Consider the following 13,696-nt stretch of genomic DNA (forward strand, 5'->3'; position numbering starts at 1 on the left):
GACCGGGCAGGGATATGGTTTGGGTATTGGTGGGTGTAAGAGGTTGTGTCGCCGTGGACGCAGGGCATGGCTTGGTTACACTGCTTTCCTTGTCTGTGTCGGTTAAGGACCGGTCGTTGCATAAGGCATCATGGGCAAGTCACAAATTTATTATCCCGAGCACATACTTGTGTATGGGCGCTTGGAAGACTTGTTGCTCTCTTATCGTGGGTTTCGGCTCTTTTCAAACTGACTATCAGGGTTTTGTTCTGGTGGAGGAGGTCCTTGCACCGCACTAAGTCCGGGACTCAGAGGCGGGGGCTTAGAGTCCCAGTTTAGACAGGGACCTAGGACTCCAGGACAGGAGGGTGATGGGTTGGTCCTGCTTGTGCCTTGGGCACAAGCTGGGTGTGTGTTTTCAAGGTACCCAGCTGGGGGCATTGATTCACGAATCGCCGGGCAATCCGGTACGGCTTGTTTCATGTCTAGCACTGTAGTAAGAACTGAAAGATGAAAGATAGAATAGAAAAAGAAACTCTAATTGCTTACCACCTGCTTGAAAGTAGCATAGGTGCTTACATAGAATGGTTAGTTAATAAACCAATGCAACTATTAATATAATTCGAATATAAGAACGCACTCTTAGTAATGCTTCCTGCAAATGCAATAAACACATAAGCTAGATAGCCTTGCATATCCTTGGAGTCTTTTCTTTCCTCCTGTCGGGTAAGTCTTACTGAGTACAATTGAGTACTCAGGGTTTTATTCCTCCTATTGCAGGTGACAGGTGGATGCTAGAGCTAACCCTTGTGTGTGGATACCTCCTGGTGGGCTCAACGAGGATTCCTTTACGCTGCAATCATAGTTTTTATTTACAACTCTCACCAAATGCTTTTATAAATGAAAGTTTCATAATCTATTGTTGTAGTTTATATATCAATACTTCATCATGTCATGTTAGATATTTATTTCTGTTGTAATTTAGATCACTTGTTTATATTCCGCTATTCATTTAAATTATTTATAACTCTGATAATATGTTCATATTCTGCTATTATAAATGATAAATATTGTACTATGATGTTATATGCAAAGTGATGTAAGAAATGGTTAAGAATGATGTAAGCTTTATTCTCTCATTTGTGATCCTGATGGCAAAAATGTGGATTTTCGGGTTCTCCCTTGGGGTGTGCCCGACGGAACCAAGTAATTTAGTGTTCTCCCCTGAGTGCTTAGTGTCTAATGGAAGACAAGCAATCCTAGAAGGCATTAGATTAGGCGGTTCTGCCACAGGTGGTATCAGAGCACAAATGAGGAAATAAGGCTTCGAAAACCTTTTCTAAAATAAAATTTGACAACAAATTCTTTTCAAAAGTTAGGACATTTGTATGCGAAGTTATATAAGTAGCCCTATTACTATGGTTATGTATCCCAGATAGATGGCACTCTACTGACTTAGGTAGGCTTAATCAAATTTTCTGTAGGTACACTGACTCGAGCATAGGCCGATAGTATCGACTAGTTACAGGGAGAGAACGATGTGCCAAAAATCTAAGAACGGTTGACCTATATGTTGACAACAGTGAAAGGACGTATAGGACGTGCATTCATGCATATCCTGTTTGTGCATTGTAGTGTCATATTGCTTGTAGATACGCCATCCATAGGTGTCATGCGTGTCATATTACGCACGACTGACTTGTTCCGGTTCCAGAGTTAGGTCTGCACTGTGGTTTCATGTTTCGTGTTTGCTGTGGTTCACGCCAGTCGTGACCCATGTCTCTCCATACCCCCTTTTTGCGCTCTTGTCGGGCCCTTACCCTGTAGTCGTACTAGTCAGTAATTGCATCGAACGTCGCCCGCCTTGAACGCGCGGAATTTGATCGATTCATCATAGTGATCCTACATAGGAACCCAGGTGGACCACAATAGGACCACTGAATGCTTTGCCTTTATAAGCAGAGCCTGACTTAGCCCTTGGTACCACCACTCAGCGCATTTTAGCTCGCTTAGCTTTTCCTTTGAGCTAGCTTTTCGCTCAGCCTTCCTCACCACCACCGCCAGGGATGGCAGGAGCCTAGGTTAGTAGTTACTGCCTGAACATTGAGGGTTTTCTCAGAATCCTACATGCCACCCTACAAAAGCTTGGAGTCAAAGATCGTCCCGAGTATGAGGGCCATGAGTATGAGGAGTATGGCACCGAGCGGTGTAAGGTTACTGTCTACATCGGGAAGAGTGAAGAGTTCCCTAACCTCATAGAAGCCTGGAGTGTGACCGCAACCGGGTTTAGCTTCATCAACACCTACTAGGTTATGGCCCATAAAGCCTTGCGGTACCTTTGCCAGGTCTATGAAGAGCCCATTTCCCATACCCCCATGAGGTTCTTTCCACCTTTGGACAAGAATCAACGAGTATGGAGGGCTCGCATGGAGGCTTTGCAAGGGCGGGATGCGCAAGAAGACAGTCCAATTGTGGTGCACTTGACCACGTACCTGCTTGCTCTGGATGAGCAGTATGATTGGCAAGCCTTGGAGCTAAGGGTGTGCCTTTGGCATGCCAAGGAAGCCGAGATCTTCAACCGGATGCTCTAGGTGCAGCTCGCCAAAGCGCATGCCAGTGAGGCAGCTGCTGAGAGCCGGGAGACTGCCATGTCGAAAACTCTAAAGGAGGCTGAAGACTGGCATGTTCATCAGCTGCGTGTGGCCTATCTTGTCACCAGAGCCAAGCAGAGGACGCTGACTGCTGAAGGGCAGGATGCCCCAATCTTGGAAGGGATCCCTATCCACCCACTTGAAAGAAGGAGAACCGGTGTTGTAGTGCCGCCAGCACCTCCACCGTCGGAAGTGTCAGAAGAAGAGCCCTTAATTTCTCTCACTCAGCCATTACCACGAGAAGATGTATATTAGTTGCATTGGGATGCTGTACCTGTAGTAGTAGTGCTTTTTGTCATTGTCCTCCGGTATTGTACTCTTGTCGTTGTTGTCGTCTGTAGTTGTTGAGCTCATCCGACCATAGGTGGATGCTGTGTCGTGAATGGGATCCTGAATGCTTGTACGTTGTACCCATATAAGACCGTTGGAATACACATTTTATTTATTTGGCTGGGTTTATTGCGTTCATCTACCATAAGTTTCATTAGACGTGCTTAAAGTTTTCAAGGGCGATGTTAAGTAGGTTACAAGAGAAGTTGCCATTCAGATATCAACAAACCAGTCATGGTTGGATGACATTGGACACTGTATCGGCTAATTGTGGATGTCCTAGCAGAACACTTGAATCTCTGTAAATAAATCCGCCGGTGGATTTGAATTCCTTGTCCCTTGTTGTGAAGGGAAACCTTGTTGTTTGAATCTTTCCTTACAATACTCCCCTTATTCTGTAGTCTATGACCCCACCGCCTTCATGGCATGTAAGTTGGTAGTAGTTGCCTGGTTAATAGTTTATGGTGCCGCAACGACACCGAGGGCTCCCTGTGGAACAGATGCCACATGGTGATGCTGCTCGGCACGCGCTGGTATCAAGGTTGTTGACCAAGTACCTGTACCAAGTTACACCGCCGCACCGTTTTGTTTCAAAATATATTCCTTGAAAATGTTCAGGTGTTCAAACGAGAAATCCACAACGGGTTGATGCAATAGTGTTCTCTCAAGGTAAGCAAGAGAAGGTAGTTTTGAAGAAAGTATGACATGGTCTCAGTCTACAGGAAAGACGAATGCGGTCGAGTAGTAAGGAAAGTTAGCATCGGGTAGTTGGGAGTGATTGTAAAAGTCTGAGTGGATGTCATGTCCCAAGCCCTATGTTTAGTTGACCGCGCTATGCATGCTAGGTTATTTCGTTGCGTGCCCTATGAACGCTGTCCGTATCGAGCCCTTAGCTCCCCGTTCTCGGGTGGCCGTAGCATCGTGCCGCACTCATCGTCTTTGTGCACTATGCGTTTCTCCTTTTCCCACCATCCGATCGGCTCTCGACTCTCACGCCTTGTCCTCATATCAGACCCCCTTCCCCTTTCTCTTTTCTCTTGGAAGCATGACCGCCTGCTCACTTGCCTCGTCGAGCGGACCTCCCCCCTCTCATCTCCTTCATTTCCCATCTGATCGCTTGTGTAGTGAGCTCACCATGGCCGTGTTTATCTCCACAGCATGAACCATCTGTGTATTCCATTCACGCCGCCTCCAGTTCCGGTGTGTTGTGCCCCACCTCTGTTCACCGCTATAAAATACCCTCGGTCGTTGCTCTTCTTCTTCATCCCCATTCCTCTAGCATTCAGAGTAGAGCTTTGAGCTCCAATCGTCAGCTGAGGAATTAGGTTCATCAGTCTAAGGTGATGGTGTAATCTAAGGAGAAGAAAGGATCTTGTTCATCGAAAAAGTTCAAGTTCTATTGGTTAGTTTGGTCTTAGGGTTCACAATGTTTGAGTTCTGGGAGTCCTGTTTCTAGATCTGTTGGTGCTACGCCATATTTTGGATAATCATTATCTTGTTGTTTCTCCATTGCCCTCGTCTATCTCGACTTTGAGATTAAGTCTCGGTTGTATTAGGTTGCTCTTAACCATGTATCCCTAGATCCTCGTGTGGGTTAGTATTCGAAGTTGTGTAATCTTTCCTGTAATCCCTAATCTACGAAATGCAATAGCATTTTCCTCTTCTGATTCTTGCTTCGAATCTCGGGATGAGATTCTTTTTAAGGGGGGTTGGTTGTAACACCCTGGTGTTATGATCTTATTTAGCACCGCGATTTAGGCCTAAGAAAATTTTTTGAAACGAGTTTCTCAGAATTTTTATTATTATTTTATTTAAAAGGTACTTGATGTGATAAGCGAATCCCGTGTGACTTAGTTTTGTGGACTCAGATAAACACCCAAGTTATATTACTCAGTGCGTAAAGATATTTAGGAATGTCGAACGACGATTCTAGCGAACGGTTTGTTCTATTAGATTAAGCTTGAAAAGCAACATTTATAAATAAAATAAAATCCATTCATAAATAGAACAATATATATATACTCACGGGTTTATTTTGATAAGCAAGAACTAACGAGAGAGGGAGCGCAGCAGCTTCGTCTATGTTTCCTGGCAGACAGCATACTCGTTGCACAACAATTATTTACCATCTCGTTCTCATCGTGGCTCTACTTTTCTCTACATTGCAAAGCTTCCCATCCAATCGCATACGAACTGGTCCACTGCATTGGGCATCTAAAAATGAGCACGTGGTTCGACCCCCTGCCCACACTGCGTCCTCTCATGTCCCTATACGCGCGCTGGTGCATCACTGCCGGCCATGCTGCCCCGTCCCATCATGCCTCCATGTCGGTGCTCTGGCATGTGTACGACGTGTACCTCCCTCGTGTTGCTGCCCGTTCCTTCCTTTTCTACTGTCGTGGAGGAGACACCCCAGCTTCAGTCTACCCATTCAGCCTGCTGCTGTTGCTCTGACCTTGCTTGCCTTGCCTGGCTCAACTTGTCTCAGTCTGTCCTCGCATGTCTGTACTGTGTCTCTGCCGAGCCAAGCACACGATTGACAGCATCCCAGTCCCCTTGGCCTACTCCCCACGCCCCTCCTTTTTCCTCTCTGCCACACAGGCCACAATGCTGCTCTTCCACGTAGTCAGCCGCCTCTCCTTTTTCCTCCCCGCAGCGCCACTGTTGCCTTTTCCCTTGCGAGCGTGAGCAAGCTCCTTGGTTCGCGCTGGGCCACCATCCATTGGCGCTGCCATTGCCGCGCCGTCCCTGCTGCTCCACGGCGCCGCTCCCTCCTCTGCTTGCCTCGCGTGGCGCCCCTGCCATCAAGCCGCCCCGCTAGTGCGCGCTGCTTGTCCCGCTGCCGCCCGAGCACGCGCCATCCCTTCCTTTCTAGCTTTGGACCGCAGCGCCATGGCCACGCCCGCCTCCTGGTTCCCTGCTACCTCACGCTGGTCCCTACCATGGTAGCATCCGCATAGCCTTGGTCTTCTCCCGGCGTCCCTCCTTCTTCCTTCCCCATGAGCAAGCTCCTGACCCACGCTGGTCCGTGCCCCGCAGCCACCTAGAGGCGCCCGTGGTCACGCCATGTTGCCGCACCCTCCTCCCCGGGTGCCCGTAGTACCTTGCTGCCCCTTCTGCGTCGTCTACACCGGAGCTACCGCCGTCGTCTCCCTGCATCCCTCGCACGCGCGCCGTGCCCCTCTGCCCGCACGCGAGCACGCCATGCCGCCCTGGTCCATGAGCGCACCGAGTCACAGGGTCCTCTGCTGTCATCGTGCCACCCCACCATCTCCGTTGGCCGGCATACCACCTCCCCTATCATGGCCGTCCGATAGCCATGCCGCGCCGCCACCGCACGTCGCCCTGCTATTGTGGGCCACATCGTCCTACGTTGTTGGTGCCCTTGGATGCGGGCCGATCCCATGCACCCCCGCAGCCGGTCCCCAGCCATCGCCGTGCGGTTTCCGCGCCGAACTGACCACCAGTGATGGCTCCTCTCTAGGTGCTCTGCTTTGGAGGAAGAAGGGTATGAATCCAAGTTGAAATATTATACAGGGTCTTTATTGTGAAATACATGACTCATATGAATAGTACACATTGGACTGTTAGTTAGTTTCAAGAAAGCGTAGGGTCCTTTTTGCGTTTTCACAGGGTCAGTTAGGCTGGCCACGCTAGGCCAGTCTGCTACCATCGCGCTGGGCTGGCTTGTTTGGGCCGCTGGCCGCGCCCCCCGCCTAGGCCTCTGGTCGGCCTGCTCCTACGCGCCCGCGTGGGCCGTCAGCGCTGTTCCACCATCGCTGGGCTAGCTGGTGCCTGCGTGCCTGGGTCGGCTTGTGCCTCTGCGCGTTGGGTTGGCATGCCGCCGCTCGCGCTGGGCCGAACTCGCCGCACGCTGTCCACTCTCGGCTGCTCTGTTCAGATGATGGTGGATGATCTAACGATGCAGATACTAACTTTTTAATATATATCTTACCCAGGCAAGCCCCGGTGCATAACCCCTACTTTTTTATAGTTTAAATTATATTTGCGCATTAAGTTTTAAGGAGTTGAATGAAACCCACTTGCATATATATATCTTTATCCCATGAGTCTTACTAGTATGACAAGATTATGTAGAATGCTATGCTATAGGACTCCAGTAGAAGTCGAGTGATTGTCTATCACTCACGAGAGATAGGAAATATATTACCGCATTATTATCACATGGAATATATAAAAATGGTGGAAAAGGAAAATGGTGACCGGGTAGGGATATGGTTTGGGTATTGGTGGGTGTAAGAGGTTTTGTCGTCGTGGACGCAGGGCATGGCTTGGTTACACTGCTTTCCCTGTTCGTGTCGGTTAAGGACCGATCGTTGCATAAGGCATTGTGGGCAAGTTACAAATTTATTATCTCGAGCACATACTTGTGTATGGGCGCTTGGAAGACTTGTTGCTCTCTTGTCGTGGGTTCCAGCTCTTTTCGGACCGACTGCCAGGGTTTTGTTTTGGTGGAGGAGGTCCTTGCACAGCACTGAGTCCGGGACTCAGAGGCGGGGGCTTGGAGTCCCAGTTTGGACGGGGACCTAGGACCCTAGGACAAGACGGTGATGGGTTGGTCCTACTTGTGCCTTGAGCACAAGCGGGGCGTGTGTTTTTGGGGTACCTAGCTAGGGGCATTGATTCGTGAATCGCCGGGCAATCCGGTATGGCTTGTTTCGTGTCTAGCACCATAGTAAGAACCGAAAGATGGAAGATGGAATGGAAAAAGGAACTCTGATTGCTTACCACCTGCTTGAAAGTAACACAGGTGCTTACATAGAATGGTTAGTTAATGAACCAATGCGGCTATTAATATAAATCGAATATAAGGATGCACTCTTAGTAATGCTTCCTGCAAATGCAATAAATCCACAAGCCAGATAGCCTTGCATATCCTTGGAGTCTTTTCTTTCCTCCTGTCGAGTAAGTCTTGCTGAGTACAATTGAGTACTCAGGGTTTTATTCCCCCTATTGCAGGTGACAAGTGGATGCTAGAGCTGACCCTTGTGTGTGGATACCTCCTAGTGGGCTCAGCAAGGATTCCTTTACGCTGCGATCGTAGTTTTTATTTACAACTCTCACCAAATGCTTTTATAAATGAAAGTTTTATAATCTGTTGTCATAGTTTATATATCAATACTTCATCGTGTCATGTTAGATATTTATTTCCGCTGTAATTCGGATCACTTGTTTATATTCTGCTGTTCAATTAAATTGTTTATAACTCTGATAATATGTTCATATTCCGCTATTATAAATGATAAATACTGTACTCTAATGTTACATGCTAAGTGATGTAAAAAATGGTTAAGAATGATGTAAGCTTTATTCTCTCATTTGTGATCCTGATGGCAAAATGTGGATTTTTGGGTTCTCCCCTGGGGTGTGCCCGATGGAACCGAGTAATTTAGTGTTCTCCCATGAGTGCTTAGTGTCTAATGGAAAACAAGCACTCCTGGAAGGCATTAGATTAGGCAGTTCTGCCATAAGTTAGCACATACTAGGTCCTAATGCATATGCAACGAATTATTTCACCTAGTGGCACTTGATAACTGCATCAACCATGAATTCTCCCATCTTCATGGTACGGCTGTTTATCCTAAACCCGATCACACACTCTATTACGTCTTGACCGACAAAACGAAATGGCCCTAGCTTTATACCTTTGCCTTGAGCCCCATTTTGTTTTTTCTCTTTGTTCTTTTCCAAGTTGGAGCACTTGATCACCATCTTTTGGCCATCTCCATCACATGAGTGCCATCTAGTCTAGCTCCTCCTTGGTTGTGACTTGTGAACCAACCTATCTCATTCATCTCTTAGAGCAAAGGGTTAGTTCACCTAGGTTTCATCAATTATCCAAAACCAAACTAGGGCTTTCACCAACTCACCTTGCTTCATTTTGTTTTTATTCCTTCGTATTTTTAGTTTAGTTTTCCTAATTATTCTTCCATATCGCATGATTAGTCTTAACGGCTTCACTAACGCATAGGGTGTTACAACTTGTGAATCGAGTTGCAAGCAATCCTCTTGCGCATGGGTTAGATTGCTCTCATCCAGGGCACGAGTAAGTGCAACAACAACGACCCACTAAAACTTATGGTGTTTCCACACTGCGGAGTGTGTGCTGTCAAAAATATGTGAGTCACACGCAACATCGTACCCGCTAGTAGTCACCATCCTTTTACTCTCGGGTCGGTTAAAACAACCAAATGAGGGAACTGGGATTTGATACCACTTGTAGGGTCGAGATGGTGGACTAGAGGAGGGTGAATAGTTCTTTCTAAAACTAATTGTGTCGGCTACCAAAATAAATGCAGAATTAAAACTATTTGGTCTATCCAAGACTACAACCCTCTATCTATCACAAGCACCTTATAAAAGATCCTATGCAAGTTATGTCTAAGGTGCCGAGCTAGTGGGAGATCACCTAATCAAGTCTAGTGTACAACGAACAATGCTTTCCTCCTCTAAAAAGGAAAGCGAACAAAGGTGGCTTGGTCTAGGGGTTTTGTGAGGATGTCTATGAGCTATCTGTGGGTGTCTGCATGGCAAAGATCGAACCGTCTTTGTCATAGTGATCTTTTAGGAAGTGAAAGCGAATATCGATATGTTTATTTTTGGAGTGGACTACATGGGTCTTTGCCACACTTATCGCACTGGTATTGCACAAAAGAGTGGAAGTCTCTCATAGCTCAAGCCAAAGTCTCTCAATGGCTATCATCCACAAAAGCTGGGAGTAGCAGCTAACAACAGCAACGTATTCGGCCTCGATAGTGGATTGGGCTACAATAGACTGCTTGCGAGAGGCTTACATAACAGAAATAGTGTAACAAATAAAAATTGGTACCAATCCATAACGATCAAAGTCGGATCATGAGCCTAATACACCAAAGATGAACCCAAAAACTAACAAGTACCCAAACTGGACTTATGATCTAACCGACACCTAGCTAGCAAAATCAACAATAGAGTAAGCTTTTTCACATGAGGATATTAGTTCTTAAATTTGTCGAACTGGTACCGGTGTTCATCTGTTTTGCAGCAGTTACTCATTTCGTGGCTAATATTATGATCATACAAGTGATCAACAATTTGTTGTCGGGTACTAGAGTGATAGCATATGTATTGATAGGATTATGGCCATAGTTTATCGTGCGAATATTGCTACTCAAATTTGTTAATAGTAGGCCAGATAGAAATATTATATCTTATTTGTCCAAAAGAGAAGATCGAGAAACTATACTACAAATGTTATTATCTTTTGCAGATTGCAAGTAATCTAGTATTGTTCGTGATAGATTTTGGGATGATCGTGCTGGAAAGATTATCTATTAATTCTACAGTTTAACTGATATGTATGTATTTTTCCATATTAGCAATGTTCGGACCTTATATTCATCAATTTGCCAAGTTGTATTTATTTGATTAGTTTACAAGTTTGTTAGGATCCCAGCTAAACCTAGGGGGGGGGGGGGGGGTTGAATAGTCCTATTTAAATCAAACTGAAACTATCTATTAGATGCCTGTGCGGCACTGCCCCTCCACCTTACAAGCTTGAGATCACAATTCAAAATCTATCCAAGGAAATTTAGATCGATTAAATTACTGAACTTCCTTGTGTAGTGCAGAGTCTATTCCACCAACTGAATGTAGTCGGTAGCTCACGCACGAGTAGATCGAGACCAAACCCTAGAATCACCAACAAACCAGAATAGAGCAATACAAATAGCAAGAACATAAGAGGCAAGGTATTTATGTCGTGGTCTAGCTTGCAACAAAGGCTTGGCTACCTCCACGTTATTGAGGAAACCACTAAGGCTTGAGTTTCACAAACCCTATCCTCTTTGTCAAGTAAAAATAGCAAGTCTCTTGATTTAAGAGGTTCTTCCTAGATGCTTGGGTGATTACAAATATCTCGGAGCTGCCACACAAGTTAAAAGCTTCGACGGGCGACGCCAAGCCGGCTAGGAGCCTTGCTCCAAGAGTAACAAACATAATCCACTGGCTTGGACACGAACCAAGTGCTCTAGAAGTTGAAGAGCAGGTTAGAGAGCTCTCTATTGCAATTTGGAGGCTCAATCTTTCAAGGAATCGGTAAGAAATCGATGGAGAAGCTTGATGTGCTCCAATGGAGTGAAAAAGAGTGGAAGAGAGTTCTCTGGTCGAGCAGATGGGAGAATGGTCCAATTGACCATTGGAGAAGAAGGGGGAGATATATAAATATCTCCCCTTTCATTCTAACGGTTTAAGTCACGGCAGTGCCACTCAAGCGAGGCAACCAAAAGGTGAAAGAGTGAAAGGCTTGTTGACTTTGAGGATATTTGGTGGGTATATGAGCACTTAGTTGCATATTGAAGCTTGTGCATTGTATCCCCTTTGTAATACGGTTTTTTCTAAACTCAATTTCGAAATATAAAAAAAAATGCCTTTGAGTCCATTGCCGCTTCTTTTTGTAAATGGGGGCTCCAACATCGCATGAATTATCCTCCTTTTTATTTTACCTGCTTGTCATCTCGATAAATCTCATTAGTCCTCTAATTGCGTTTTCAATATCACTCAAACCTATAATTAGGGTTTGATTGCGCTTACAAAGTTGTTGGACTAATTGATACTCTATCCGTTCTAAATTATAAGTCACTCCAATTTTCTTGGAGAGTCAAAGCATCTCAAGTTTGACCAATGTGATTGTGAGAATTACAAATATTTATGATATCAGATAGGTATAATATAAAAAATATAATTAATGAATTTTCTAATGATACTTATTTGGTATAAGAAATGTTATTATTTTATTATATAAATTTGGAGATGCTTTGACTCTCCAAAAAAAAAGTTAAAATGACTTATAATTTTGGACGGAGAGAGTACCCATCTATTAAGTTGTTGTATGGTGAAAGTAATCTACCCATGTTATGTTTAAAAACTTTTTTATGCCACCCCGAGAAAGATGAGTGGAGGGAAGGACACAAAGGGGAAGGCTCTCGCTTGTTGTGCCAAGTGCTCTCACCCTGAGGAAGATGAGTGGAGGGAAGGACACAGAGGGGTAGGCTCTCGCTTGTTGTGCCAAGTGCTCTTGGGCACACAAATTGAAAAATCGTCTAGCGAAATCCATCGCTAGTATCATGTTTCTTTAGTGCGCGCATTCTCTCTTCCATGTCAGTGAGATTCTAACGTTAACTAGCTCCAAAAGAGATTGTTGGGGGCGTCCTAACGTTTTGTAATTTGTTTCGTTCTCCTTTTCGGACTAAAATTTGAATCGAATCTGCAGAGGAGCCCTTGCCATGGAATCCGATTACTTAACCGAGTCTATTTACTGTCCTCGATGAAAAGATTTATTGGATCGTATTGACTATTGAGAATTCGAAATCGTAATGACAGACTTAACCGAAACCGTAGCCTGTTTCTCATCTTGCCGCATCTAACCGCACATCTTGCTGCGCAACACGGGAACATCCGATCACCAATGGCTGGTGCGATATTTCTAGGCGTCCTCGCAGGTCTCGTGGTGTTCTGCTCCATCTTCTTGGTCGTGCGCCATTGCCAGGATGGCGCGGGAAGCGCGAAGGGCGGCGGCGGCGTTTCGTCCGCGGCAGGGAAGCAAGAAGCGCTGCTGAACAAGAACAAGGACGACGTCGTCGTCGCCGTCCCTCAACAGCCGGGTGGGGCCTCCGGCCAGCGGGGCCCGGCGCCGAGCGACGGCGACGTGGATGTGTGCGCGATCTGCAAGGCGCGGCTTGCGGACGCGAGCTGGGGCCGGTGCCGGCGCCTGCGGCCGTGCGGGCACGTATACCACGCGGACTGCATCAGCCTGTGGCTCCAGCGCAAGTGGATCTGCCCCGTGTGCCGGGCTGCCGTCGCCATGTCGCGGACCGAGATCCTCGACGCCATGGTGTGACCCGGTCCGTTTGTGCCGGGCCGGGGTCATGGCCATCGAACGGTGTGGGTGCGTGGACATGCAAGCGCCATGGTGTCCTCGCGCACGGTGCGGCGGTTTACATGTTCGTGTGCGTGCGCTGAGGCTCTTTATGACGGAGTTAATTGTAGCGTTGAAAGGAGCGGTACTGCATTAGGTTCCTATATAGGTCAACGTTCTATTTATTCTTCACACAATTGTGTTGGCATATCAGTGAGACCGTAAAATTATCCTTTAATCTTTTTTTCCTTGGTCTGCATGGGCCGAGCTTAGAACAGCGTTGTCGCAATAAATCATAAAATAAACTTAGAAAAATACGAACCAGTCTCAAATAAAAAATTTAAAATCAGGTGAGCGGATTCCACCCCCAACAAATGGCTCAAATCATATTTTAACGTCCACAGATCCAGGTTCTTGGTGTAGAGGACAGAAGAAAGTTTTCTACCATCGCATGTTGTAGTGGCAAAAATCAGTGCTCGGATGTTTCTCTCTCCTATGGGGGAATCATTTTTTGCCACAACGTGGCTTCTCTTATCGCGTCCTATGTACTGTTCCCTGCGAATGTAAAGGCAATTTTTGTTTCATTACAAAGTTTTTAACCAATAACTGGTCAATTAATATGTCATTTTTATGATACCAACTTTTAATTATAAATATAAGTGATTTGGAACACGAATCTAATACCACTACTTTTATTTGGATCACAAAAGTTATATTACCAACAGAGTAGTAAATATATTAGTCAAAGACTTGTCTTAACAAAACATTATATGCCTTACATTCACAAATATATGGAATATTGGTTTCAGTTTAGTAGCCA

The 13,696-nt window shown here is 45.8% G+C and overlaps 1 protein-coding gene across 1 annotated transcript; it reads left to right on the top strand.

Moving 5' to 3' along the window:
• The first annotated feature begins 12,426 nt into the window (after positions 1-12,426).
• On the top strand, positions 12,427-12,858 carry LOC136455283 (RING-H2 finger protein ATL39-like). Its single transcript, XM_066455378.1, has one exon. It carries the CDS (start codon positions 12,427-12,429, stop codon positions 12,856-12,858), a length of 432 nt encoding a protein of 143 aa, XP_066311475.1.
• Positions 12,859-13,696: the final 838 nt, after the last annotated feature.

This window comes from Miscanthus floridulus, chromosome 5 (assembly GCF_019320115.1).
Source record: "Miscanthus floridulus cultivar M001 chromosome 5, ASM1932011v1, whole genome shotgun sequence".
Classification (NCBI taxonomy): Eukaryota; Viridiplantae; Streptophyta; class Magnoliopsida; order Poales; family Poaceae; genus Miscanthus; species Miscanthus floridulus.